Source organism: Cnephaeus nilssonii (assembly GCF_951640355.1).
Source record: "Cnephaeus nilssonii genome assembly, chromosome: 7".
Taxonomy (NCBI): domain Eukaryota; kingdom Metazoa; phylum Chordata; class Mammalia; order Chiroptera; family Vespertilionidae; genus Cnephaeus; species Cnephaeus nilssonii.
In genome coordinates this window covers 88,775,113-88,801,858 of record NC_137078.1, presented here as the reverse complement: position 1 = coordinate 88,801,858, position 26,746 = coordinate 88,775,113, and the positions used below count along the sequence as shown (strand labels likewise).

Here is a 26,746-nt window from a genome sequence, read left to right as displayed (position 1 = left end):
AAGGCTGTTGCCGGCAGATGTAAAGCAGTCCCTGGAGCAGGAGATTGGAACTGAGGTTTCACCTGGATACCAATAGCCAAGCACACTTTCCTGCCTCGGTGACCTTTGGCTGCTTTTCCCGGAACAGCTTGTTTCCTTTCAGAGTTGTAGCTGGTAAAAGGTCAATTCTTGGATCAGAGAATATCAGAGCCAGAGGATCCTTACTGTTGCTAATAGTAATGATAATAATGAAAATGAAAATTGTAAAGTTAATAGTAACACCTAGAATTGTTTTCGTATTTATTATGTGTCATGTAATGTTTCAACACGTGCCTTATCCTATATAATAAAAGGGTAATATGCAAATCAACCGAATGCCAGAATGACCAGTCGCTATGGCACGCACTGACCACCAGGGGGCAGACGCTCAACGCAGGAGCTGCCCCCTGGTGGTCAGTGCACTCCCACAGAGGGAGCAACGCTCAGCCACAAGCCCGGCTGACAGCAGGCCAGTGCAGCAGCGGTGGCAGGAGCCTCTCCTGCCTCATTGGCAGCCCTAAGGATGTCCAACTGCAGCTTAGGCCCACTTGGCCTAAGCCATCACTCGGACATCCCCCAAGGGCTCCCAGACTGCTAAAGGGCGCAGGCCAGGTTATGCACAAATGTTGTGCACTGGGCCTCTAGTTTCATATTACATGACAACCCAATGGAGTGCTATGCTCAGCTCCATTTTTCAGAGGGGAAGCCGAGGCTCCGAGAGTTCAGGTAACTCCCCTGAAGTCACACAACGTCAGTGGCAGAGGCAGGACCCCAGCCCAGGTTGGTAGTATTCCAAGTTCAAAGTCCACACAAGGAAGCGGAAGCAAAGGGAGAAGTGGCTTTGGTTTGCTGCCCTCCCCACCCCCTTGGTATTTGGGTCTGTTGAAGCCATGGCTCGAAGCAGCTGCCCGCCCGTAGTTTTGTCCTCACCCCACTTCTCTCGCCAATAACACGCCCCATTCAGAGGCTGCACATTGAATACCATGACCAAAAGTCTTGGTTTGTGCCTCGTGTCCGTGTGGATTAATAAAGCCCCCTGTCATTCTCAAAGTATCCCGGTTTGGACTAGCTATGTCCTAAATAGGAGGTTCCTGACAGTTGGGAGGCCTCACTACTTCCTCACCTGTAATCCATTGGGGACCAAAGTGTTAGGAGACCTGTGTTCAGGCTGGTCCTGCCACTTGCTCACTCTGTAACTTTGGCTGAGTCTTGGGCCTTCTTAGGTAACTGACATTTCCCCCCACCCACCCAGGTATTTGCCTTTAAAATGAGGGCGGCCCTCCTCCCCTCCACCCCTCCCTTCCCCTTCCGTTGAAACCCAACTAGGCGTTGCCTCAGAAGAATCCTCTCCATCAGGTATTGTGGCTGAAGGACTCCAGAGGTCACAGGTGAAGGCGGTGACCTGAGGCTGCCACCAGACCTGCCTGGCAGTGGGAACGCATCTTCTCTTAAGGGACAGAGCCACTGACTCCAGGGTCAGATCCCTGTGTCCACTTATGAGCACGTTTTTGTTGTTAATCCTCACCCGAGGATATTTTTCCCTTGATTTTTAGAGAGAGTGGGGGAAACACATCCATTTGTTGCCTCCTACATGCACCCCGACCAGGGCCAGGGATCGAGCCTGCAACCTAGGGACCTGCCTTTGACCGGAATCGAACCCGGGACCGCTCTATCCACTGAGGCAAACCAGTGAGGCTACTTATGAATGCTTTAAAGGACTTCCATGGCAACACCTGGAGTGTCCCTCAGCAAAGAGAGGAGCAGTGTGGATTGGGAACGTTCCCACTGGTGCCCAGGCGTGGGGCTGCCAAGGAAGGCACCGCCTCCAGCCAGCAGACCTGGGCACCCCCACTTCATCGTTTTCAAGCTCTGAGACTCGGAGGAGGAGCTTAATGTCAGGAGTCCTGCTGGTTGTTGCCTCCCCTCTGAATTGCCCTTGGCCAGACACTGGAGGGCGGCTAATCGGTGTGTGTTCAAACTGTTAACCCCTGGGCCCAAGGCCACTTCTTTGCTTGACTTTAAATTCTCATAAAATTGCACCAGTCACCACTTCACAAGGGTTTGGGGCATAATTAGTATGGATGAAGCCCTTTGAACCGCTTGGATGACAGGGCATTAGGTACGTTACGCTGTTACTAACATGCCTATAACCGGTTATTATTCGTGGAGATTAATATGCTTACAGACATGGCTTTTTAAAGAAACCTCAGCTGCCGTGTCATTAGTGGAAGGTAGCACTTACAAGGCGGGGTTTATTTTTTTCCTAATTTATTTTGAAGCCTCGGTCTGGAGGGGTCATTCTCCCCAGGAAACTGGAAGTCAGATCTTCAGCTTCAAACCCTCCGTCCTCACCTTGAGCATGTTAGTTTACGTCCCTGAGCCTTACTGTGCTCATCGGTAAACTCCTTTCAACTTAATGTGCTAAACACAGGACTCCTGTAGAACTCACTTCAGAGGGCTGTTTGTGGCCCAGAGGAGGGGATGCATAGACAGGCCTAGCGCCATGCCCAGATGTGTAAATGCTCCACAGACCTCTGCCTTTATTATCATAGTCACCCTTTAGCCATGTTTTTGCCGCTTAGATTGGCTTACCCTTGTGAGGTTTACAGTTTGCATTTCTAGGTTTAACCCCTCCCCTCTCCCTGCAATAGTTTTGGCTTGTCCGTGTGGCCAGGCAGCAGCCCCCTTCATCTCTTCCCTTCCACTCAGCGAGTTGTCAACACCACGTGCTCAGGCTGCCTGGCGCTCCGAGGCATCAGCGGGGACAGCGTGGTCTCTCTGGGTAGAGTAATAGAGCAGCTACCGGTTACAGGTTGAATGAACCATATGAAACTGCCGCTTTGGCAGGTCAAAGGCAGTTGAATATTGGCAGTTTCATATGGTTCACCCTAATGATAAGTGCTTTCTTCAGTTTATCTGAGGAAGTTCATGCACCAACCCCGAGGGGCACCGTTATTCCCCAGGGAGAAAGGCACCCAGGCTGAAGCAAGCCAGTCTCACCTGGCCACCTGACCCCAGAAGCGTCCTCTGAACAGCCCTCGCTCGGGTCTCTGGTTTTTGCCCAAGTCCCGGAGGCTGTGTCCAGCTCTCCTTCGTCCCCCATAAAGGTGACCAAGCAGCTCCGAGGTGCTGGAGCTGGAACCAGAGTCCTTTTGTCTCCTATCTGACCAAGGCAGTTCCTGTAGAATCTGCGAGTTAGCCCTTTTTAACAATTCCTCCTCCTCATTAGCACAGGTAAGCCAAATTACTGGGCGGAACACATGCTTGGCCACCAGGTGTTTATTTGACCCCCAGGAGGTTGAGGTCTTTGCTTTGTATCTTTAAGAGCCACACTTAATGAAGGGCTTCCTTTGAGGTCCTCAAACTGGACCTTCCAAAGAAGCACTGTGTTATTTCCTCAGAGAGGAAGGGAGAGGGAGAGAGAGAGAGAGAGAGAGAGAGAGAGAGAGAGAGAGAGAGAGAGAGAGAGAGAAACATCAATGATGAGAGGATCATTGATTGGCTGCCTCCTGCACGCCCCATACTGGGGATCAAGCCCGCAACCCAGGCATGTGCCCTTGGCCAGAAATTGAACCTGGGACCCTTCAGTCCACAGGCCGACGCTCTATCCATGAGCCAAACCGGCTAGGGCTCCTCACACATTCTTTTAGTTGGTTACTGGCATCGGGGTTCTTGAATTCCCCAAGATAGAAATAGAGAGGAGACTCCAGAGAAATTTCCAGACAGATTTTATTAAGCATTTTCCTGAGCACAAGGCAGGCAGCACAGAGGAAAGGCAGGCCCTCTGAGCTGGCTCGGGGCTGGCTCTGCTTGGCTTTTTATAAGCTGGGGACAAAGCAGGCTTGCACGAAGACATGGGCTTTTAGAAAAGGGGGGGCTTGTGGGATTTTCCACGGCAGGGTAGGAGAAGCAAGCGGTCAGAAGGGAGATAAAATTTTGCACGTTTTAAAAGCAGGGAGTGGAGAGAGGTGACATTCTCGTGATCATATGTTCCTTCTGGCCACCTGGCCTTAACTTGGCTTTCTGGCCACCAGGTATATTTTTCACGCCTGAGCGCAAGTCCCTATACTGTCTCAAGTTGGCATCTAAAACTTAAAACTTTCACCCTGGCTGGCTTGGCTCAGTGGATAGAGCATCCAGCCTGCAGACTGAAGGGTCCCGGGTTCGATTCCGGTCAAGGGCAGGTATCTTGGTTGCGGGCACGTATCTTGGTTGCGGGCACATCCCCAGTAGGGGGTGTGCAGGAGGCAGCTGATCGATGTTTCTCTCTCATCGATGTTTTTAACTCTCTATCCCTCTCCCTTCCTCTCTGTAAAAAAAATCAATAAAATATATTTAAAAAAAAAAAAAAGGGCTCAATCCCCAGTAGGGGGCGTGCAGGAGGCAGCCAATCAATGATTCTCTCTCATCATTGATGTTTCTCTCTCCCTCTCCCTTCCTTTCTGAAATCAACAAAAAATATTTAAAATCTATAATAATAAAAGCATAATATGCTAATTAGACCGGACAGCCGAATGACCCTCGGGACATCCTTTCGGACGAAGCCGGGGCTGCGAGAGCCGAGCCCCTGGCACGAATTTTGTGCATTGGGCCTCTAGTAAATAAATAAAACTTAAAACTTTCCATTATAAACTTAAATATTTGCAAAGGATGTCATTCCTGGCACATCTACATACTGACTTAAAAAACAGCCTTAGCTGGTTTGGCTCAGTAGATAGAGCATTGGCCTGCGGACTGAAGGGTCCCAGGTTCGATTCCAGTCAAGGGCACATGCCCAGGGTGTAGGCTTGATCCCCAGTAGGGGGCGTACAGGAGGCAGCCGATCAATGATTCTCTCTCTCTCTCTCTCTCTCTCTCTCTCACTCTCTCTCCTTTCCTCTCTGAAATCAATAAAAATATATTTTAAAATTAAAAATAAAAAACAAGCCTGGCCGGTGTGGCTCAGTGGTTGAGCATTGACCCATGCATGAACTGGGAAGTCATGGTTCACTTCCTGGTCAGGGCACTTGCCTGGGTTGCGGGCTCGATCCCCAGGAGGGGGCGTGCAGGAGGTGGCCCATGGATGATTCTCATCATTGATGTGTCTATCTCTCTCTCCTTCTCCCTTCCTCTCTCTGAAATCAATAAAAACATACTTTTTAAAAAACACCTCCTGTGCACTTAACTGAAGCCTAGGGAGTATAAAAACCACTTTACACTGACCGTCGGCCTTCTGAAGGCTCTTCTTTAACAGCAGGAAATTTTATAACATTCCTTTTTCTCCTTGAACGTGTATTTTTCTTCCGTTTTCCCCACAGAATTTGTCACAAATTTGTGTCTATCTTTTAACACTTAAACGTTTTATGAACACCTAGCATACTTTTATACAAGAAAGAATGTAGAGTGTGTAATCAAAATTCATTTTTAAAAAGTCCCTTTGGTATAAAGTTCTTTGGTATAAAAATCTGGAAGTTTTTTTAAATTGATACAATTGATTAATGCAACATAATGTTTTATAGTAACTATTAAGTAAAAAATAACATCGCTCTAGGAATGAATATTTGAGTGAGAAGAATGGGACTGTTCTTTCAATAATCAAGACAAATATTACTGATTGCTAGAATGGGAGTTTACTATCAGTTCTGCCCCAAGTTTTGGTTTTTATCTAGAAGTGTTGAGAACCTGTTCTAACAGTTGGGAAATGGGTCCTGGGGCCCCTTAGCTTCGCCCCAACTGATATCTGTTTCTGTGAACTTTCCTTGCAGGAAAACTTGATCGGCGCCCTTTTGGCAATTTTCGGGCACCTTGTGGTCAGCATTGCACTTAACCTCCAGGTAAGTTTTAGTCACCAGCACTGGCTGGGGCAGAGATACAGCCGATAAGCCAGGGTGTCTGGTGCAGGCCCAGCTGCCTCCACTCTGTGGGACGTTGTCCACTCCATCCCTGGGCTGGGCCTGGGACAGTACCCTGTGGGTCTTTCCAGAATCTCTTTCCCGAGTTTCTGCCTCAGTTTCTGCGCCCCAAGTTCACATTTCCAGAACAAAGGATACTGGCCTTCCGTGGCCCAAGTACCTGCCCAAGGGAAGGCAGGGTAGGGTCCGCTGCTACCCACAGGGCTGCCCAGCAGAGCTGCCCACCCTCCTTCAGAAGAGAGTGCAGCTGAGCAGGCACCCGGACATGGGGACCCTCCGGCATTGCCGCCAGAGGGAAAAGGCCAGGCTAAAGTTGGGGTGCCTACACCGTGGCTCCCCCACGAGACTGGACATGCTGTGATGTGTTAGAAACACACATTCCCAGGCTTCACCCATACCTCCTCTGAGGACGAGGCTCATGCATTGAATTGTTCAGGCTCCCCAGGCAGTTTGGAAACTACTGTCTTTGAATAACAATTTAGCACTTAGATCGCTACTGCTGTACTTACTGTTCTAGAAGTACTGCCACATCCGGCTGGCAGGCACCAAGGACCCCCGGGCCTATTTCAAGACCAAGACATGGTGGCTGGGCCTGTTCCTGATGCTGCTGGGCGAGCTGGGCGTGTTTGCCTCCTACGCCTTCGCTCCTCTCTCCCTGATCGTGCCCCTCAGTGCAGTCTCCGTGATAGGTAAGACCAGCCTCCCCCAACCCTCCCTGGGACTCAATTGCTTGTGTGACCACCAGGATCAATGATACCCATTAAGCATACCAGCTTTTACTTGGATAATAACAGCCAGCACTTACAAAGGGCTTCATACACACCGGGCCCTGCCCTCCTTTATGGATATTAATTCTTCTAACCCTCTTGGCAGCCTTTGGAGGGAGATACTGTTATTATCCCCATTTTACAGATGAGGAAACAGAGGCACAGAATGGTGAAGTTACTTCCCCCAAATCATACAGCTAGTGAGGAACAGGGCTGGTATATGCACTAGACTGTCTGGCTCCAGAATCTGTTAAGATTTAGTGCCGGGGTTCTTATCCCAGCATTAACAAGGGGTGCTGCAATCTGGAGAAAGGAGCTGATGCGTAGATTCAATAAGGAGTCTAAGGATGAAAGATAATTTTGAAAGGCATTGGGGGTCAGAGGAGCTTCAGCTAAAGGAGCTAAAAGACTACCCCTTGACTCAGGATCCCATGCTATTTATTAGCACAATTTGTCCTAAGGCAAGGTGGAGTTAATACACTTCAAAGGGTAGGGGTCAGTTTGGGGAATAGCCTACAGCTGTTCAGGTGTTTGGCCAACAGGAGGCAATAATATGCAGATTTAAGATGCCCTGAGCTGTCTGGCAGCAAGCGATTATCCTATTCAGGTTTGGGATAGATGCTGTTTAGCTGTTCCAGATGATTCAGCCCTGCTGACATGCTGGAATTGGCTTCCAGCAATTTAGAAAGTTTATCAGAATTGCTTTTTTTTTAAGTTGTTGACAGTATTATAGATGTCCCCCTAGAACTGCTTTTTATTTCCACTACAGAAGGAAGATACACCTTAACCTATTCATCCTAACACCGTCAAGATAATCTAAGCTCTTATAGAGTACAGACATCATGCATCAATCATGGCATTCCTTCCTGGTGAGCCGCGAGAGGCCCTCAGAATTCTCAGATTCAGGCAGCCACTGCCAATTAGCAGGAGCTGGCAAAGGAGTGGAAACCTGTTTGCTTTCGCTTATCCTATAAGACCCTCGTTTTCTTGACCAGGGTTGGTACACTGGCCACCCACCAGATGCATGAGGTCCTCAAAGGACCTCATTCCCACACAGTATCTTTTAAAAATAGAGTTTGAATGCCTTTAGTTGAGACAGGGCGTGGGCCATAGTCCGAAACTTCTCCTATTGTCTTGTGGCTAACCCACTTCCTCCATCTGTGAGGCTGCCCAGCCCCTGCCGTTATTTAGATTTGTCCTCTGCCCATGGCTGATCTTGCCAAAGGGCTTTCAGAACTTCGTTCACAGTGAGGAGTGCGTGGCTGAGGGATCAGATGCATTAGATATTAGTCTTTGAATTTTAATAAAGATGAAATAATCAAATTCTTCAAAGCAAGGGGCTGAATTATAATGATGGGCCTTCAGGTATCAGCCGCTGGAAATGAAGAGGTTCTTACAGCTTCTCAAGCCACCCAGTGAGAAATGATTTTAAAAATAACAATAATCACCATTTACAGATACTCAGTACTTATGAGTCACTGTTCCAAGTACTTTAATGATAATTATAGTCCAGTTTTTGAGCATTTGCCATGTGACAGATGATTTACACATATTATCTCATTGATTTGCCCCCATTACTAGGAGAAGGGGGTATTTTCAGCGGTGTGCTGATAAACCAGCTGAGAGGGAGAGTGAACGAAGAGGAGGAAGAGGTAGAAGGAAGGAGGGAAGGATGGAAGGGACAGAACAGTGGGAGGGAGCAAAGGAAGACCTATGCGTAGTGTTTCTGATTTACACCGTGTAAGCGTGTCCACTGCGGCTGTTTTCAAGCTACCTATGGTTTCCTGAATATTTAGCAACCGCAGCTGGTGCAAGCCGGATCCGGCACCCTCTTTCCTTCACTGCGTTCTAAAACAGTGGGAAATAAACACAGAAGTCAGAAACGGACCAGAAGTTATGCTTTATTACGAATAAAAGCTCAATTAGAGCATGCAGCTTAGGTGTACAGCCAAATGAACTTACTTCTCATCTCCCAGCTAGCCTTTGGGCCAGTCTCCCAGAAAACATTTGGGTTTACAGAACACAACACTTCCCCAGAGTGACAGCCTCACATGGTCTGGGACAGAAAAGGAAGGAAAAAGAACAAAACCTCAGCGTGTAAATTCTTTTGATCAATTGGCCCCACTCAGTTGAGAAATGCAGGCAATGGGGCAAGAGACAGAAGGGCCTGTCCATGGGAGGTCCCCCCCACCCCGACGTGGGAAAACGGCATAGACTAGGGACCTGAGACCCACCCTTTAGGGCAGTCACAGAAGTTGGGGTGCATCTGCAGTGCGGCAGGTCAGGGAGAAACAAGATCCAGGTGGAAACGTCAGGAGTAGACACTGCAGTACGAGGAGCCGGAGCCCTGGCCTTCCGTGGTCCTGGGTTCGAGGCCAGCCTGCACCTACCAGCTGCGTGATCTTGAGTGGGTCTTCACCTCTCTTAGCCTCAGTGTCCTCGATTTTCAAATGGGAATAACAGCAGCACCCACCTCAAAGGGTGGACATACCAGAAATAACTTCAGTCCGTTGCCTGTCGCCCAGCAAGTACTCAACCCACAGTGCTCCCGGGCGTGCAGGAAATCCTCAGGAAGGCCCCGAGGGGAGCCTCCCTTCCCGAGGGGGATGACAGGGAAACCAGAAGGGGCTGAGCTCTGGGGAGCGTGAGGGGGAGGACAGGAAGTACCGACCTCCAACGCAGATGAGCCAACCCCATGGGCATGGGCGAAGGGACTCCTTGAGACTGACTGATGGCACCTCAATTCTCTTTTCCCTGTGCTTCCTGTGTGTGTGTTTGTCCTAGCGAGCGCCATCATAGGAATCATATTCATCAAAGAAAAGTGGAAACCTAAAGACTTCCTGAGTAAGTGTGCTGGTTTGAGCCCCTGTTCTTCATTTTGTGCTTATGCTTTTCCTCATGACAAAGCCAGCTCTCAGTTTTATAGGCCGTTTGTTCCTGCTCCCCGGTGTGGGTCTATATTCCACTCTCCAGTGGAGGTCTGTCCAGTGGAGGTCTCCCTAAGACGTGTTCCCCTAAGATACCTACTAAGTGCCACACTCTGTTGCAGGGGCCAGGGATACATCAGGAGGACCGACAGGGTTCCTGTGGTAATGGAGATTATAGTCATGCGTGCGTGTGTGTGTGTGTGTGTGTGTGTGTGTGTGTGTGTGTGTGTGTTGGTGGGAGGGCATACAATAAACAAGTGAACAACTAAATAAACAAAATAATTCTAAATCTCAGTGAGTGCTTCAAAGAAAATAGAATGCTTCTTGGTAGGCCCTGGGAACATGGGAATACGTTACCTAGACTGGTCAGGGTTAGATTCTCTGAAGAGGAGAATTTTCAGCCCAAACCTAAGTGATACTAAGGAGACTACTATGCCAAGTTTGTGAGCAGAGTGTTCTGTGTAGAGGGAACAGCAGGTGCAAAGGCCCTGAGGTAGGAGAAAGCTTGGTGTGTCCAGTATCGCTGAGGCCAGTGATGGAGAGTGATGAGTAAAGTGGGAAGGAGGACATGAGAGCAGGAGGCATGGAGGACTGGATGATGTCCGGCCTTATAAGCTGGGCTAAGAGGTTCAGGAGTGACATGATGGTGGCACCTTAAATGCCCATCAGCAGTAGAATGGACACACTGTGTCCTGTTCACACAGTGGGCCGGAGATCGAAGGAAGGACCGCTACACATACAATACAGATGAAGCTCACAGGCACCATCTTGTGTGAGCACAGACACAAGAGAATATACCGTATAAACCCATTTATGTAGAGAACAAACCAGGTACTCTCCGTGCTGGTAGAAGTCAAAGTGTTACCCTGGGGGTGAGGTCCAGTGATTGGGAGGGGGCACAAGTGAGGATGTGAATGTTCCCTTTTGGATCTGGGTGCTGGTTATATGGGTGTGCTCACGTTGTAAGAATTCATTGAGCATTTTGGGGGGTTCATCCTCACAGAGGATATTTTTTCCATTGATAGAGTGGAAGGAAGAGAGGGGCAAAAGAGAGAGAGAGAGAGAGAGAGAGAGAGAGAGAGAGAGAGAGAGAGAGAGAAACATCGATGTGAGAGAGATACATCGATCGGTTGCCTCCCACAGGAGCCCTGACCTGGGGCCAGGGATCAAACCTGCGACCCTTCGGTGCACAGGCGGATGCTCTATCCACAGAGCCACACCAGCCAGCCCCATCAAGCACTTTTTTGTACGCATGCTACACCTCATTAAAAAAAATAACATAAGATCATCTGTTTTTTAAATAAAGAAAGCCCAACAATATGAACTGTACCAGGTCAGCTGTGCTGCCCCAGAGGCACACCCTGGCCGGGGCCTGTGTCTGCTGTGAGCCCTTGACAGCCTCCCCTTCCCCGCAGGGCGCTACGTCTTGTCCTTTGTCGGCTGCGGTTTGGCCATTGTGGGCACCTACTTGCTGGTGACATTTGCACCCAACAGCCACGAGAAGATGACGGGCGAGAACATCACCAAGCACCTCGTGAGCTGGCCTTTTCTCTTGTACATGGTAAGAGAAGCCTGGTCCTTCCACCTGAAACATTGGGAGGGGGGATCGTGCCTTAGAAACCAGAAGCCTGAGTACCCAGCAATAGGGTATTCGTGTGAATTGTGACATATTTCACAGCACTGAAGAGGGAACACAGTTCACGGGGAGATGCTTTCTTCTCTGAGGTCCTGGGGAATGTCTAAAACTTCATATGGCGTGTGGTAACTTTATTTTTCAGAGGTATTTGTGGGTATGCGCACCTTATAATCCTCTCTAATAAAATGGTAATATGCAAATTAACCATCACTCTGCTACATAAGCCATGCCCACCAGCCAAGCCACGCCCACCAGCCAATCAGGGCGAGTATGCAAATCAACCCCATCCAAGATGGCTACAGCCACAGAGAGCAATGTTTCCCAGGTAACAGAGCAAGCCAAGCTTTCCGATAGCCGTTGCAGGCCTAAGCCTCCACTCAAGCTACAAAGTTTCCATTATAGAAGGTAAACAAATTCAAACAAATGGCGGCAGAATGGAGCTTGAGAGAGCAGGCCAGGGTTGCCGGCGGCAACAGGGGAAGCAAAGCTTTCCGCACACCCTGGCCGGGCTCACCCGCTTAAGGCTACAAAGTTTCAATTATAGAAGGTGAATTAACTGCCACAGAAATGGCTGCCGCCCTGGAGGGAGCAGCAGGCTTGGCTCCGCTCCAGGCTACAAAGTTTCAATTGTAGAAGGAAAATAAATTCCAGATACCAGGGCCTCCACTTGGGTTGCCAGGGGGCGTGGCTGGCCTGCAAACCACCATAGGCCCCTCGCTCAGGCCGCCCCACGCCCCAAGGGAACCCCACCCTGATCCGGGACACCCTTCAGGGCAAACCAGCTGGCCCCCACCCCTGTACCAGGCCTCTATCCTATCTAATAAAAGAGTAATATGCAGATTAACCATCACTGCAATACACAATATAGCTGCCCCCATGTGGTCAAAGATCCTGCCCCCATGTGGACACAAGATGGCCACTACAACAAGATGGCCAGCAGGAGAGGGCAGTTGGGAGGCACCCGGCCTGCAAGGGAGGGCAGTTGTGAGGGACCAGGCCTGCAAGGGAGGGCAGTTGAGAGGGACCAGGCCTGCAAGGGAGGGAAGTTGGAGGTGATCAACCCTGCAGGAGAGGGCAGTTAGGGGTGACCAGGCTGGCAGAGGAGGGAAGTTGGGGGCAAACAGGCTGGCAGGGGAGCAGTTAAGCATCAACCAGGCTGGCAGCAGAGTGGTTAGGGGGTGATCAGGCTGGCAGGCAGAAGCGGTTAGGGGCAATCAGGAAGGCAGGCAGGCAAGCAGTTGGGAGCCAGCAGTCCTGGATTGTGAGAGGGATATCCGACTGCCCGTTTAGGCCCGATCCCACCAGGATCGGGCCTAAACGGGCAGTCGGACATCCCTCCAGGAGTCCCAGATTGGAGAGGGTACAGGCTGGGCTGAGGGACAACCCCCCGCCGTGCACGAATTTCATGCACCGGGCTTCTAGTCTATATATATAAAAGCCTAAGTGACTGACCTATCGTTCAACCGTCCGACTGGTAGCTATGACATGCACTGACCACCAGGGGGCAGACGCTCAACACAGGAGCTGCCAAGCTGCGGTGACTTGGCAGCTGTGGTTCTCAGGTGACACACCTGGAACCAGAGAGGAGGGAGCCCGATTCTGGGGTGTGTCACCCGAGAACCTCCCTCTTGCAATCTGGGACCCCTCGGGGGATGCTGGAGAGCTGGTTTCAGTCCAATCTCCACAGGCCAGGCCTAGGGACCCCACTGGTGCACGAATCCGTGCACTGGGCCTCTAGTGTATCTATAAAAGACTAGATGCAAAAACAAGTTCCATCAGTAGTTGTCTTGAGGAGATAGAACTATGACTGAGTTTCATTTTGTCTTCATCTTTATGTAGCATCCAAAATTTCTACAGGGAGCATTTCACACTTTTATGGTAAGAAGAAAAGTTAAAATTTTAACAATTATAACATGTTATGTACCTATATTTTGCCCAGTATCACGCAGCTGGTAGAAGCTGATAGAAACACGGTAGACACTGGAAACTTTGTCCCCTGAACGCCCAGCCAGAGCTCAGTCCTCTCTCGGCCCAGTTACGTCCCAAATAAACTAATCAAGGAAAGCATTCAAGGTGTTTGCCAAAGCTCCTGGTGTGTTCCTGCCCCAGGCCTGGCACCGTGTATCCTCTCAGGTTCTCTCCACAGCCCTGTAAAGTACGCGTTTTTCTCTCCATTTTCTGGATGAGAAAACCGGAGCTCAGGGAGGGTAGCTGACTTGCTCTGAGTCCCATGAGAGCAGAACTGGACTCAAAGCCAGGCCCCCCTGGCCTCAGGTGCCACCGTCCTTCACCATGGCTGCCAACGCCAGTGTTGACTGTGCCCCCCTGACGTGGGCAGCCTGGGACCGCTCCGGAGGCCTCAGTATCCCTTTTCCTCAGCTTTCCCACAGGACAGAAGAAAGAATTCCCCAAGATGGGGGCTGTGTCCTCTCCCTGCAGGCCAGCCCCAGCAGTTACCTGCAGGACAGAGCCAAAGACCCACCTGTTGAGGAAAAGGTTTACCCTCAACACAGGCTCGAATCCATTATGCGCTGTGTGACCTTGGCCAAGTCCCTTAACCAGAAGCCCTGTCTCCTCTAAGCTGGCGGAGTCACTGGCCCTGGGCTGGTTGTTGGGAGAGGCACACGAGGAAACCGCCCAGCCCGTGGCCGATGCTCAGGGACGGTTCAGCTGGTCTTCTTTCTTTTTTTTAAATATATTTTATTGATTTTTTTACAGAGAGGAAGGGAGAGGGATAGAGAGTTAGAAACATCGATGAGAGAGAAGCATCGATCAGCTGCCTCCTGCACACCCCCTACTGGGGATGTGCCCGCAACCAAGGTACATGCCCTTGACCGGAATCGAACCTGGGACCCTTCAGTCCACAGGCCGACGCTCTATCCACTGAGCCAAACCGGCTAGGGCTCAGCTGGTCTTCTTTCATTGTGACTGAGACAGCGCTGCCAGCTAGGGAGACGCGGCCAAATCAAATCAATAAATATTTCTGAGTCTGTTAGGTGCCAGACACTGTGGATTAAAAAGCAGTAAGTGAGACACGCCCACAGAGCTCCTGGTCTATGCAGAGGCACCCACTCATGCACAGCCATCTCACGAGGGACCGCCACGTGCCGTTCCAGCTTGCATTTAGGCTTCGGGAAGAATGGCCGAAAAACTGGCCCCCCTGCAGGCACGCACAATGGCTGGGAATGCTAAGTCACTCTCCATCTGCTGGATGGGCTATTCTGCAGCCATTATAGCTAATTATGACAACTTCATGAAACATGGGAATTGTTGATGGTAACCAAAAGCAGCCCGATACAAAATGGTGCGTTGACTATGATGACAAGTAGGTAAAATATGTATTCACTGTGTATTCACTGTGACAAAAACAGGAAGAAACAGGAAAATGAAAACAGCTGTGTTTTGCGGTCTCTCATTATGAGGAATTTTCTAAAATTTTCTCTTCAAAATGCCCATTAATGTTTCTGCATCGGTTTTTATAATAAATAAACTCCGATAGGAGGTTGGGGTAGGCAAATGGAGCCGAGCCGTTGTCGGATTTTTCTGCTTTCGTTTGGCTGGGTGCCGGGGCTGGCTTTGCTTGTTGGGGAAGTATTGCCCAATGTCTGAGCCTTTGAGGAGCAGAAAGGACTACTTGTTGATCCAAGATGGGGGGACTTGTCAAGCTTTAGATTTGCCTTTGTCTAGTAGTAAGAGTCTACTAAATGCCAGACATTGTGGCCTCCTGGCCTCAGGCAGTGTAGCCTAGCGGTATATAGCACATGGGCCCTAGAGCCAGACTGTGAGCTAGACTGTCCAGGTTCAAATCCTGGCTCTGCCATTTACAAGCTTGGGGTTGGGACCGTACCATAATTCTACTTCATAGAATTATGGTGTCAATTTAATTACTTGAGTATACATAAAATGCTTAGAGTGGTATCTGGCTTACTGATGTGTTCATTAAGTGAACCTGTGATAATACCATGTAAGATAAGAATTATTATCCCTGTTTCACAGAGGAGGTAACTGGGGTTTAGAGAAGTTAAGGGACTTGCCCAAGGTCACACCACTAGTTTAGAAGCAGATCCCAGTTCAAACCTGGGCCTCCCTGACTCGTGTCCTGTCTTTTCTTTTCTTTTAAAATATGTTTTTATTGATTTCAGAGAGAAAGGGAGAGGGAGAGAGAGATAGAAGCATCAATGATGAGAGAGAATCACTGATGGGCTGCCTCCTGCACCCTCCCTACTGGGGATCGAGCCAGCAACCTGGGCATGTGCCCTGACCTCCTGGTTCATAGGTCGATGTTCAGGCACTGAGCCACGCTGGCTGGGCTCATGTCCTCTTCTTTCTACTCTACTGACCCGCATACATTAGAGGCTTGTCCAGGGGCCAGGGGCGTATGTACTTGGGGTTGGGACCGTACCATAATTCTACTTCATAGGATTATGGTGTCAATTTAATTACTTGAGTATACATAAAATGGTTAGAATGGTATCTGGCTTACTGATGTGTTCATTAAGTAGACTCTTACTATTAGACAAAGGCAAATCTAAAGCTTGACAAGTCCCCCCATCTTGGATCAACAACTTGTCCTTTCTGCTCCTCAAAGGCTCAGACATTGGGCAATACTTCCCCAACAAGCAAAGCCAGCCCCGGCACCCAGCCAAACGAAAGCAGAAAAATCCGACAACGGCTCGGCTCCATTTGCCTACCCCAACCTCCTATCGGAGTTTATTTACTATAAAATGTCTGGCATTTAATAGACTCTTACTATTAGACAAAGGCAAATGTACACCCGAGAGCTCTTCTCCGTGAGCAAGCATCTCCCGCTTTGACCGACCCCAGTTTTAGTGGGGTTACCCATGCAGCAGCAAAGTGGGCAGAGACCACCTCAGCCTAATGACTCTTGCCCATCCAAGACAGGGAGGCTGTGGGGCCAGCCCCTCCCCCTCCAAGCTCAGCCATGAAGCAAACTCCTCAGTGTTGTCCAGGGATTCGAGAGATCCACTCAGCGTTCCCGCCTTCCCCACAGGATCCTGTCAGCAGTTCGGGGGATGCTGGGTGTTGCAATGCCCTTTCCACTCTGAGGGTCTGTGACTCCTGGAGTCAGCAGCATAACCCCCAGCCCAGCCCACCAGGGCCTCCTGGCCTTGCCTGTCCCCGCGGCCCCCACTGACCCCCTCTTGCTGTTTTCTGTAGCTGGTGGAGATCATTCTGTTCTGCTTGCTGCTGTACTTCTACAAGGAGAAGAATGTCACCAACATCGTCGTGATTCTTCTCTTGGTGGCGTTGCTCGGTAAGTGGGGGTCCGGGCACCGAGTTTTGCCATCCCCGAGGAGTACCCGGAGGTCGCTGCTGGCTGGAGGCAGTTCCCGTGTGTGCGTTCCGTCACATTGCTGGCTGCGTTCCGCGTTCTTGTTCAGATGCGGGGGCTCCTAAGTGCCCGGGATGGTGCTGGGAACTGGCTACAGTGCCGCACAGAACAGACCAGCCCTGGGTGCCTCCATCCTGAGGAGGAAATGGCAGTCAACAAGGGGACAAATCATTTGGGGGTGACAGCTGCATGTTATAGGAGAAACGCATGGATGGTCTTTCTCTGTTGCCAGTGGGAGTGGGGTTCTTGGGGTACCGCTGGAATGAGCATTTCTGGAGTCTCCCCCCCCCCACCGGCACCCCCGGGAGGATGAGATGTGGTAGACAGGTGGAGAGCTTTGTTTGCGTGGAATTGCACCCTCGGTTTCTAAAGTCCCATTTCCCTTCATCCGGTCCTGGACGATGTGCAGCTGGGGTTCAGCTGAGCTGGACGCAGAGCCAGAGTCCAGAGCTTCCCTTCGGAGCTGGGTCCGGTTCAGCATCAGGCTGGTTGCAGTCCATCAGTCCCGTTGTGTGGGCTCCACGTGGCTGTGACCTTGTGGGCGAATGCAGGAGCGGGAGACCCCCGCAGCCCGGGAGTCAAGCGCACAAGAGTGCAAACTCCTTTGTTCAGGAGCTGAAGTATCTCAGATCTTCCCACACTTGTGACCTGTTCCCGGGTGTGACTGACAGACCAGCCCCTTCGCTCTCTCACCCAGACGTTCCTGGGCATGCGTCCGTTCCCGCCCTGTCCAGGCCCTTCTCCCCGTGGTCTGCGGGGAATGGGCCTGGGGAGTGTTCACCTGCAGCTTCTGGCGACGCGGCACAAGTGAGGGCCTACAGTGTTTGGCCTCCCTCTGCCCCTTTCCTGTTAATTAATAACGGGGTTCATTACAACGGTGTCAGAAGAAACGCGTTGGGAGGTTACTGCAGAGAGGTCAGAGGTGGGGCAGGTTTCAGCCATTGAGTCCTGAAGGGGCCGCGTACAACCACTCAGAGCTTAGGAAGTACTTCTGGGTTCAAAGGCAAGACCTGATTTTGCTCTTTTTTCCCTTTCCTTTAGAGCAGTGGTCGGCAAACCGCGGCTCGCGAGCCACATGCGGCTCTTTGGCCCCTTGAGTGTGGCTCTTCCACAAAACACCACGGCCTGGGCGAGTCTATTTTGAAAAAGTGGCGTTAGAAGAAGTTTAAGTTTAAAAAATTTGGCTCTCAAAAGAAATGTCAATCGTTGTACTGTTGATGTTTGGCTCTGCTGACTAATGAGTTTGCCGACCGCTGCTTTAGAGGGATGGGTGCCATGGGGAAGCGGTTCCTACGTCAGCTTGGGGCAAGGTGCTAACCCGCATAGTGTTTGGTTGCTAACTGGAGCTTTGATAAACACCTGTGCTTCCTGGGGGAGGAGGAGGGGGTGGGGAACCCTGCTGCTCCTCCCGTCACTCTCCCTGTTGAAGCCGCACTGTCCTCTGACAATGGGCATAGAGAACACCCAGATCTGGGGAGGGGGAGGGGGGCGACTCAGTGAGACAAGCGCAAGTGCCCGTACGCGTTGTTTCGCTTCTGCCTTTCCCAAGGCGGCCCCCACTCCAGGGACACACAGAGGTGCCACCGCAAGACAGGGTTGGTTAATTCGATTTTCTAAGAACAGTTTTATTGAGACATGATTCACGTACCGTAAAGTTCCCCTGTTTAAAGTACACGATTCAGTGGCTTTTCGAGTATTCACAGAGTTGTGCACCTGTCGTAATCACATTTCAAGCCTTCTTCAGTCATTCCCAAAGGAAGCCCTGACCCATTAGTGTCACTCCCATTCCCTCCTCCTTCGGCCCCGGCTGACCTCTGACCTGCCTTCTGTCTATGGACTTGGCCTTCTGGGTGCACCACATACATGACATCGTACACTGTGCAGCTTTCACCGAGCGTGATGTCATAGGGGTCCATCCGTGTTGTAACGTGTGTCGGTGGTCCATCCCTTGAGGACTTTGTTTTGAACGTGGATCGGAAGGTCATGGCCCCAAGACGTTTTCTCCTGCTGAGTGGGAAGGCCAGAAGGTCCTGAGGCACGTCGGCCACTCCCCTCTGTCCCCTTCTCCCTAACCAGGGCAGCCTGGTGAAGGCTCGGATGTTTGAAAACCAGTCTGTGGAGCCGAGGGGCCCAGAAGCCACGTGTGCGATGGGCAGGAGAAGGCAGAATGAGCAGAAGCTGAGGAAGCTAGGAAAGCAGAGCATTTCGGCCAGAATAAGGGGCTCCATTTGTACCCTAGTTGGGGGAGGTTTCTTTTACCTCCTGCTCTCGCCGGGGCTCTGACAGGTTCAGCTTAGGAGTCATTTCTGCACCAGCAGTGGACTCCGTGATGAGGTGAGCAAGAGGGTCCCCCAGGGCTGGGAGAAGAACATGTTAGAATTTATCTTTATCTCCACCTTTTAAATGGTATTTCCTGCACATGTTTCATAATGTACACACGTATAAGTGTTTCATATGTACATACATATATGCACGCACAGTGTTGCATGACTGTCATTGTAGAATACATAAACACATGTATATTGGAAAAGCATGTGCATACACATTGGGGGTAGGGTTCTGAAACATTGGGGAACCTCTGTCCAAAGACTTGTTTTTAAAAAGAACTCTTTACACCTTACATGTTTTTCTTGTGGTTGCCATGAGGATGATACTCAACAGGAGTTCATTTAGTCCGGCCGGCGTGGTTCAGTGGTTGAGCATCGACCTATGAACCCAGAGGTCACGGTTCGATTCCTGGTCAGGGCACATGCCCAGGTTGTGGGCTCGATCCCCAGGAGGGGGCATCCAGGAGGCAGCCAATCATTGATTCTCTATATTGAAAAAAAGAAGTTCACTTATCCATTCAAAGATGGTTCCAGACACAGAGACCCGAACTCATTGCTTTTAGGGGTGTAGAAGCGACGCTTGGAAATACCTGTCAGGCCTTTACTCTCCTCGCGTCTTTGATGTAGCAGCACAGACAGCAGGCAGCTCCTGGGAGAAGTCCCAGCGATCCGGGACAAACAGCGTCTTCCCACCACGTGAATCCCTGGGTTGGCCGTGCCCGGGTTCCCTCCATCCTTTGCACAAGCCCTTTGGGGTTACACACTGACTGTCAGGGTCTGACCCCCTCCATGTTCCTGAGGCCCCAACATGCCTGTGCACCCCCCGCAGGCTCCATGACGGTGGTGACGGTGAAGGCCGTGGCCGGGATGCTGGTCTTGTCCATCCAGGGGAACCTGCAGCTCGACTACCCCATCTTCTACGTGATGCTCGTGTGCATGGTGGCCACTGCCATCTATCAAGCCGCGTGAGTTGCAAGTTCTTTTCCTCTGGGCCTCGACACGCGGCTCTCCCGTTTTCTGGGGCCTCATTACCTTGTTTTTGAAGCCGCAGGGAAGGCAGGGCATTCGGATGCAGCCTCCGCCAGGGCTTGGCACCCGCTGTGGGGAGAGCGCGGGGCTGCTAATTTGCTGAGCTGTCCTGCGGATGGGGCTCTGTTGCTTAAAAGACAAAGCCTAGAGTGGATGTGCTTGACCCTCTGCCTCAAAATGTGGGAAATGCGTGCTCAGAGGCAGCCTCACTTGCCGTCTGCTCCCAGGCAGGTGTCCGTGTCAGGGACTCGAGCTGCCGTGCCCATTGGTCCGCTAGGTGAACAACACAAGGTTGTCATTTCCTGTCCTCAAGAAATCGCCCCCAAATCTTCCCAAGTGGAAGAGCGAGGGGGTCGCTCCTCTCTCTAAGCACAAGAATTAAGTCCAAAGCATCCGGGCTGAGGCCAGCCTGGGCCTGGTTCACATCTGAGCCTGGGGCCCAGCAGTGGGCCTGGAAGGAAGCTGACCATGCCGCCTGGGCAGGGGGGTGAGCTGCGTGGGTTTCCGTGTGACGCGTGAGGCTGCCTCACTCTGGCAGGCCAGGCCCCGGACTCCAGCCTGGCTCCCTGTCCACTGGCATGGCCTCGAGGGATTGTGGGAGTGAGTAATGTCCAGGGTAAGCCGGCTCTACTCTCACTGATTCCACACGAATTCATTTCACCCCACAACACCCCATTCCGGCAGGTGATACCATCAAGGCCGAGGTTAAAAGGCCAGGAAGGGGTGGAGCTGAGGTTTGAACCCAGGCACCCTGCTCCCAGCCCACAGCCCTTACCCCTCTGCTCTACCGCCTCCCCTCAGCTTCTCTAAGATGCAGATTCTTTGTCTGCAAATGAGAGTAACAGTCCCTCCCTGAGAGAATCACATGAAGCTCTCACCACCGCCCCCAGGATAACGGCCCTTGAATGTCAGCTTTTATGGTCAGTATTCCTATTACTGTGTCCATTGTTTCTGTTCGCAGTCTGACTGCAGCGAGTCTAGTCATCACCGCTAAGGCCCTGCCAAGTGCCAGGCTCTGTGCCCAGCGCTCCAGGGGTCACAAGGACAGATCGGATGCCCCGCCCACCTCTGGGGAGCTTCTCGCTCACCCAGTCAGCCACACGCACTAAGGGCCTACTGTGTGCGAGGCCTGTGCAGGGCCTTCCACACACACAGACAAGGAGCAACAGCCACTGTCCTCAAATTCACTGGGGCAGCCCGGCAAACATGATGACTGTCGAGTGGGAAGTATGTTATGGCGTAAGCAGATATAATAACTAAAATAGTCCACAGAGAAAGGACAAAGAATATATCCTAAAACAATGGCAGTTTTATCCTAGATAGAGAGATAAGGAATAATTCCAATATTCCCTCTTTTTCCTATAAATAGTGATTAGCAAACGTAGGTTTACAGTTGTTTGTATGGAGAAAAGACATGTAGGTCATGATTATAATATAAGAATAAACTGTCCCATACTCACAACGATAAACCTACTTTTGCCCACCCCTGTATATTACAGTGATCACATTATTTTTTAATTAAGAAAAAAATTTGTTTTAAAAAAAATAGTTAACAAGACAGAATGTCAGAAGTGCATAAGAGTTTCTTGGAGTGTTAAAGCAACCGGAAATGGTTCTATTTAGTGGAGTGGGACTCGGGGGACCCAGAAGTGAGGGGAAGGGCATTTCCAGAAACAAGAACCACGTGGTCAAAGGTGTGAGCCAGGGAAGGCATGGCCCTCTTGGGGAACGGGGATGGGCCGCAGGTTATGAATCTGGGGAACAATAGGAGCAAAGCAGGGGCTCAGACCTAGAGACACACAGATGGCTTCTTTATGAACCCAAGGACGCTTCATCTTCGTATTTCAAGCCACGGCTGCTGCCACCAGCTTTCACCTCGCCTTTCCGACACCCCCACAGCCCGCTGACCAGAGTGCTCTTGTACTGCAGGTTTTTAAGTCAAGCCTCCCAGATGTACGACTCCTCTTTGATTGCTAGCGTGGGCTACATTCTGTCCACAACCGTCGCCATCACAGCAGGTGAGTGTTGCCGGTTGCTAGGTTTCTGTCTCCTACCTTAGCAGCAGGGATGGTACCCCAGTGTGGAGGGAGGGGGCGCCACCTTGGTCCGAAGGCCAATTCCATTGACTCATTCTGCCCGTGGAAGAAGTGTAGGATTTAGCCCTGGCTGGGGGGCTCAGCTGGTTGGAGCATTGTCCCACACACAAAAGGTTGCAGGTTCAATTCCTGATCAGGGCACATACCTGGATTGTGGGTTCAATCCCCTATCAGAGTGAGTAGGGGAGGCAACCGATCCATGTTTCTCTCTCTCTCTCTCTCTCTCTCTCTCTCTCTCTCTCTCTTTCCCTTGCTCTCTCTCTAAAATCAATAAAAGCATATCCTCTGGTGAGGTTTAAGAAGAAGAAGAAAATACAGGATTTAGAGCCGGAAAGACCTGGGTTTGCATCCCAGCATAGACACAGGACTGTGTGGCTCTGAGAAAAATCACTTAACCTCTCTGTGCCTAAGTTCTACATTCATAAAATAGAAGTACTAACACTTACCTCCTGAACTTGAAATATGTACAATCCACACGGCCCCTACTTTGTAGAGTTTACACAAGGCTTCTTTAACAGTTTTTGCCATCATCTGCTAGCGCCACAGCCTCCATTGGCCAAGAAACCACAAATTTCTTCTATATAAATTTTGGAGATTATGAGTATATGGAGCATCTGCAACATAATAGGAACTCATTCAGTGATGATGTTGAGATGATGATGATTATATACTTCTTTTTTTCTACTCTACCCCTAATTTTTTTTTTCTTTGTTTTCTTTCTGAGATGGCTTTACAGGTTGCAAGCATGTTAGAGTTTTGGTTTTTTGTTGTCGTTTTTTTAATCCTTACCCAAGGAAATGTTTTTATTAATTTTAGAGAGGATGGGGGAGAGAGAGAAGCATCGATCGGTTGCCTCCTGTACGCACCCCAACCAGGATCTAACCTGCAACCTACGTATATGCCCTGACCAGGAGTTGAACCTGCAGTCTTTGGGTATATGAGACATTGCTTCAACCAACTGTGTCACACTGGCCAGGGCAGAGTTTGTTTGTTTTTAAGTGGCAATAGCAACTAAAATCTTCAGAGTTAAAAAAGGCCAGTAAGAACCAATGTGGCCCAGCTGGTGTGGCTCAGTGATTGAGCATTGACCCGTGAACCAAGAGTTCATTGGTTTGATTTCCGGTCAGGGCACATGTCCGGGTTGTGGTCTCGATCCCCAGTAGGGGGCATGCAGAAGGCGGCTGATCAATGATCCTCTCTCATCATTGATGTTTCTATCTCTCCTTCTCCCTTCCTGTCTGAAATCAATAACAAAAATATTTTAAACATATGTTTAAGACAAAAAAAGAAAGGTGGGGAAGAGGAGCATGTGAAAACTGGTCAATACCGTCTGTAGCTTAGTTCCTGGTATTGTTTCATTGGGGGGATCTGGGGGGAGGGTACATGGAAACCTTGTACTATTTTTGTGGGTCTAGTATTGTCTCAAAATAAAAAGTTAAAAAATGATGGCGATAAGAGGGGCATAGAAAGGGGGAAAAGAGGACAATCTGTTCCCTGAAGTGGCTTTACTTCGGTTCTCCTAATACCTTACTGGGCCAGTCATAGTCTTTTTTGATCGCTTGGGTTTCCTACAGGGGAGAGAGCTTAGCCAAATCCCAGACAGACTGGCAAGTAGGTGATCTGAAAACAGCTCACCCGCATTTTGCGTTATTTGCTGCAGGCGCAGTGTTTTACATGGACTTCATCGGGGAGGACGCGCTGCACATCTGCATGTTTGCACTGGGGTGAGTCCCGTCCTCCTCTCTGGCCCCAGGGCCTTGTGGGTACAACTCCAGGCAGGGTGCCTCCCTCGCGTTATTGTTCAGCCTCTCAGGCAGTCACTGAGGGCCGGGGAGCGGCTGGGACTGGAGCTTCCTCCCCAGAGGTGAGCACTTTCCTCCCCGAGGGCTTCATTTCCTTCCCCTTCCTTCTCAGTTGGGCTTTCATCTCCCTGTCATTTCTAAAAAGCACATTTTAACACATGAAAGGCCTGGCAACCTGACCTCAGATTAAAGAGATACATATTGAAGCTACATGAGATGCCATCATTTTGCAAAAACTAATAGGATTGATAATATTTCACGTTGGCAAGAGGATGAGGAGACCATGAGAAGCGCTTTAATGTGGGAAAGGACAATTTGGCCATATCAATAAAAATTTTAAATGAGCACATTTTTGGTGTAGCATTTCATTTCTAATTTATTTGGGGGAAATCATTGAAATGGGACACAAAAACACATTAATTTTAAAATCAATGATATAAGCAAATAATCGGAAGCAACGTAAATGCCCAGCAGTGGAAACAGATTAAATTATAATATATTCATGTAATAAATTACCTTGGTGCCATTTTGAAAAATTGAGGCCAGTCTATAGGTACTGACATAGAACTATATCTAGGATACATTAGATGGAAAAAGTTACTTTTTTTAAAAAATGTATAGTCTGGTCTAAGATCCCACAGTTCCATCTCTAGATATATTCCCCACAGAAATTAGTACATGTATCGACAAAAAATGACGTATACATGAATATTTACAGAAGCTTTATTCATAATATGCTCAAATCGGATATAATCCAAATGTCTGTCAATAGGAGAGTGGAAAACAAATTGTAGTATATTCAGATAATGGGTTCAACACAACAATTAAAAATAATGAACTAAGACACAATAAAGTGGATGAATCTTAAGGACATTTATTGGCTGAAAGAAGCTAGCCATGAAAAGAGTCATACACGCTCTGAGGTAGCTTCCCAGAACTTCATAAACAGGCAGATTGAATTGTGGTGAGAGAAGTCACAATGGTGGTTTCCTCTGGGAGGGTTGCATGACTTGGGAAGAGGCTCAGGGACACTTTCTGGAGGGGGGTGAGGGGTGGAAATGCCTTCTCTGCTGACCTGGTGGTGATCACATGTGTGTGTACACAGATTAAATGATGGACCTCTATACTTAGGGTTTGTGTGCTTTACTGCATGAAAATCATACCTCCGTTTTTATTTTATATTTTTTTTAGTAAATACGTTTTTATTGACTTCAGAGAGAGGAAGGGAGAGGGAGAGAGGGAGAGAAATATCAGTGATGAGAGAGAATCATTGATCAGTTGCCTCCTGCATGCCCCTACTGAGGATCGAGCCCAGAGCCCAGGCATGTGCCTTGACTGGGATCGAACCATGACCTCCTGGTTCATGGGCCGATGCTCAGCCACTGAATCACACCAGCCAGGCCATACCTCTGTTTTTAGAAAGTGTGCTTGTTTATCCAGGCTCCAGGGAAAAGGAAAAAAACAAAACAAAAAATTACTCTGGAAGAATATACACCTGCCTGAGGGAGTGGGACTGGGAGAGTACACGGACTTTCCAATTTTTACTTTCTCTACTCCTGTATTGATTACATTTAGGCTTTAGAGAACATTTTAAATTAAAACAGATACGTTTAAAGGCAAGGTTCTGAGATCCAGGCTAAGTGGAAGTCAAGGACCGTGAGAGTTTTGCCTGGGCGAGTCTAATTTATCCTGATTAAGGCTTGTGCAGGGCGTAGGGCGCGTGGGGCTATTATTCATCGCACGTCTGCTCCCCGCTGACCTCAGGCCCAGCAGCCGCTCAGGGCGGCTCTGCATGAACACCCGCCTCCGCAGCTGCAGCCTTCTTTCTACCCACGTCCCATTGGCTCCCAAAGGAGCCCCCCCAGCCTCACGCTGGCCTCATTTCTCTTCCTCCCTTATCGCCCTGTCCCTCAGGTGCCTCATCGCATTCTTGGGCGTCTTCTTAATCACACGGAACAGGAAGAAGGCCATTCCATTTGAGCCCTATATTTCCATGGATGCCATGCCAGGTAACGTTAAAACCCCGTGTCTCCAGCTGGCCTGCTCATCCATACAGAGCGACTGCTACTTCCTGTGTGAAAAGAGACCACCTGCGGCTGGGTGTGGTACCGGGGTCGTGTGCTGTGCGTTATGCTGTGATTGTTGTTCTTTCTTTTCTTTTTTCTTTCTTTTTTTTTTTCCTTCTTTTTTTCTAGTCTCAGTGTGCAAAAGAGGAGGCCATGGCTGAGGAGCCTCAGTTGGTTTTGAGCACATCTTGCCAGTTCCCCTGTCTATTTTGGGATCTTTTAAAGACAATCCTGATTCATGCTGGATATAATTAATTATGATCTGCAGCACCAGGCTTCATGCCTGCAAAAGGAAAAAACCCATGTATCTAGTTGGAATGGAGTGATCAGAGAGGGGAAGGGAAGTAGAATGAATGAAAAATAAAATAAAATAAAGAAAGTAGAGTGAATGAAATTCAAATACTAAAACCTCACTCCTTAGACCACAACGGAGTGGATTGCTCTGGAAAACCTAATTTCCCAGGGAGCTAAGGGTTCACGCAGAGAAGCACAAGCTCGAATGTCCTTAAGGCCTAACAGTAACACGAATGTGTGAATCAGCAGAGTACTGCATAAAAGGGAGTGGTGTGGCCTGTGGAGAAGGGGAGAGTCTCTGTCCTGCCTACGGGGACCTCGGTTAGAAAAGTTAGGACGTTGGGCCAGCCCCATCCACATTTGCTGACCTAAATTCTATGAGTTGCCAGTGACCACTAGTTCTCACTCTTTAACTCACAATTTGTATTTCCAATCTATTAGATAGAACTCCCTCCCACGCTTCGTTAAGACAGTCTAATGAACAAAACGTAGCCACATTGATGGCATAGAGTGCTGCTGAGTGTAGAACTCTGTGAGGTG

General features: G+C 49.7%; 1 protein-coding gene across 1 annotated transcript in view; it reads left to right on the top strand.

Moving 5' to 3' along the window:
- NIPAL3 (NIPA like domain containing 3) overlaps window positions 1–26,746 on the top strand; it is a 38,928-nt gene that overhangs the window by 5,951 nt on the left and 6,231 nt on the right. The window contains exons 3-11 of the mRNA XM_079777725.1: window positions 5,763–5,831; window positions 6,427–6,598; window positions 9,461–9,520; window positions 11,019–11,164; window positions 16,418–16,514; window positions 19,749–19,884; window positions 21,878–21,966; window positions 23,705–23,768; window positions 25,761–25,855. Of these exons, the coding sequence (XP_079633851.1) occupies window positions 5,763–5,831; window positions 6,427–6,598; window positions 9,461–9,520; window positions 11,019–11,164; window positions 16,418–16,514; window positions 19,749–19,884; window positions 21,878–21,966; window positions 23,705–23,768; window positions 25,761–25,855 (928 nt within the window). The remainder of the gene's footprint in view (window positions 1–5,762; window positions 5,832–6,426; window positions 6,599–9,460; window positions 9,521–11,018; window positions 11,165–16,417; window positions 16,515–19,748; window positions 19,885–21,877; window positions 21,967–23,704; window positions 23,769–25,760; window positions 25,856–26,746) is intronic.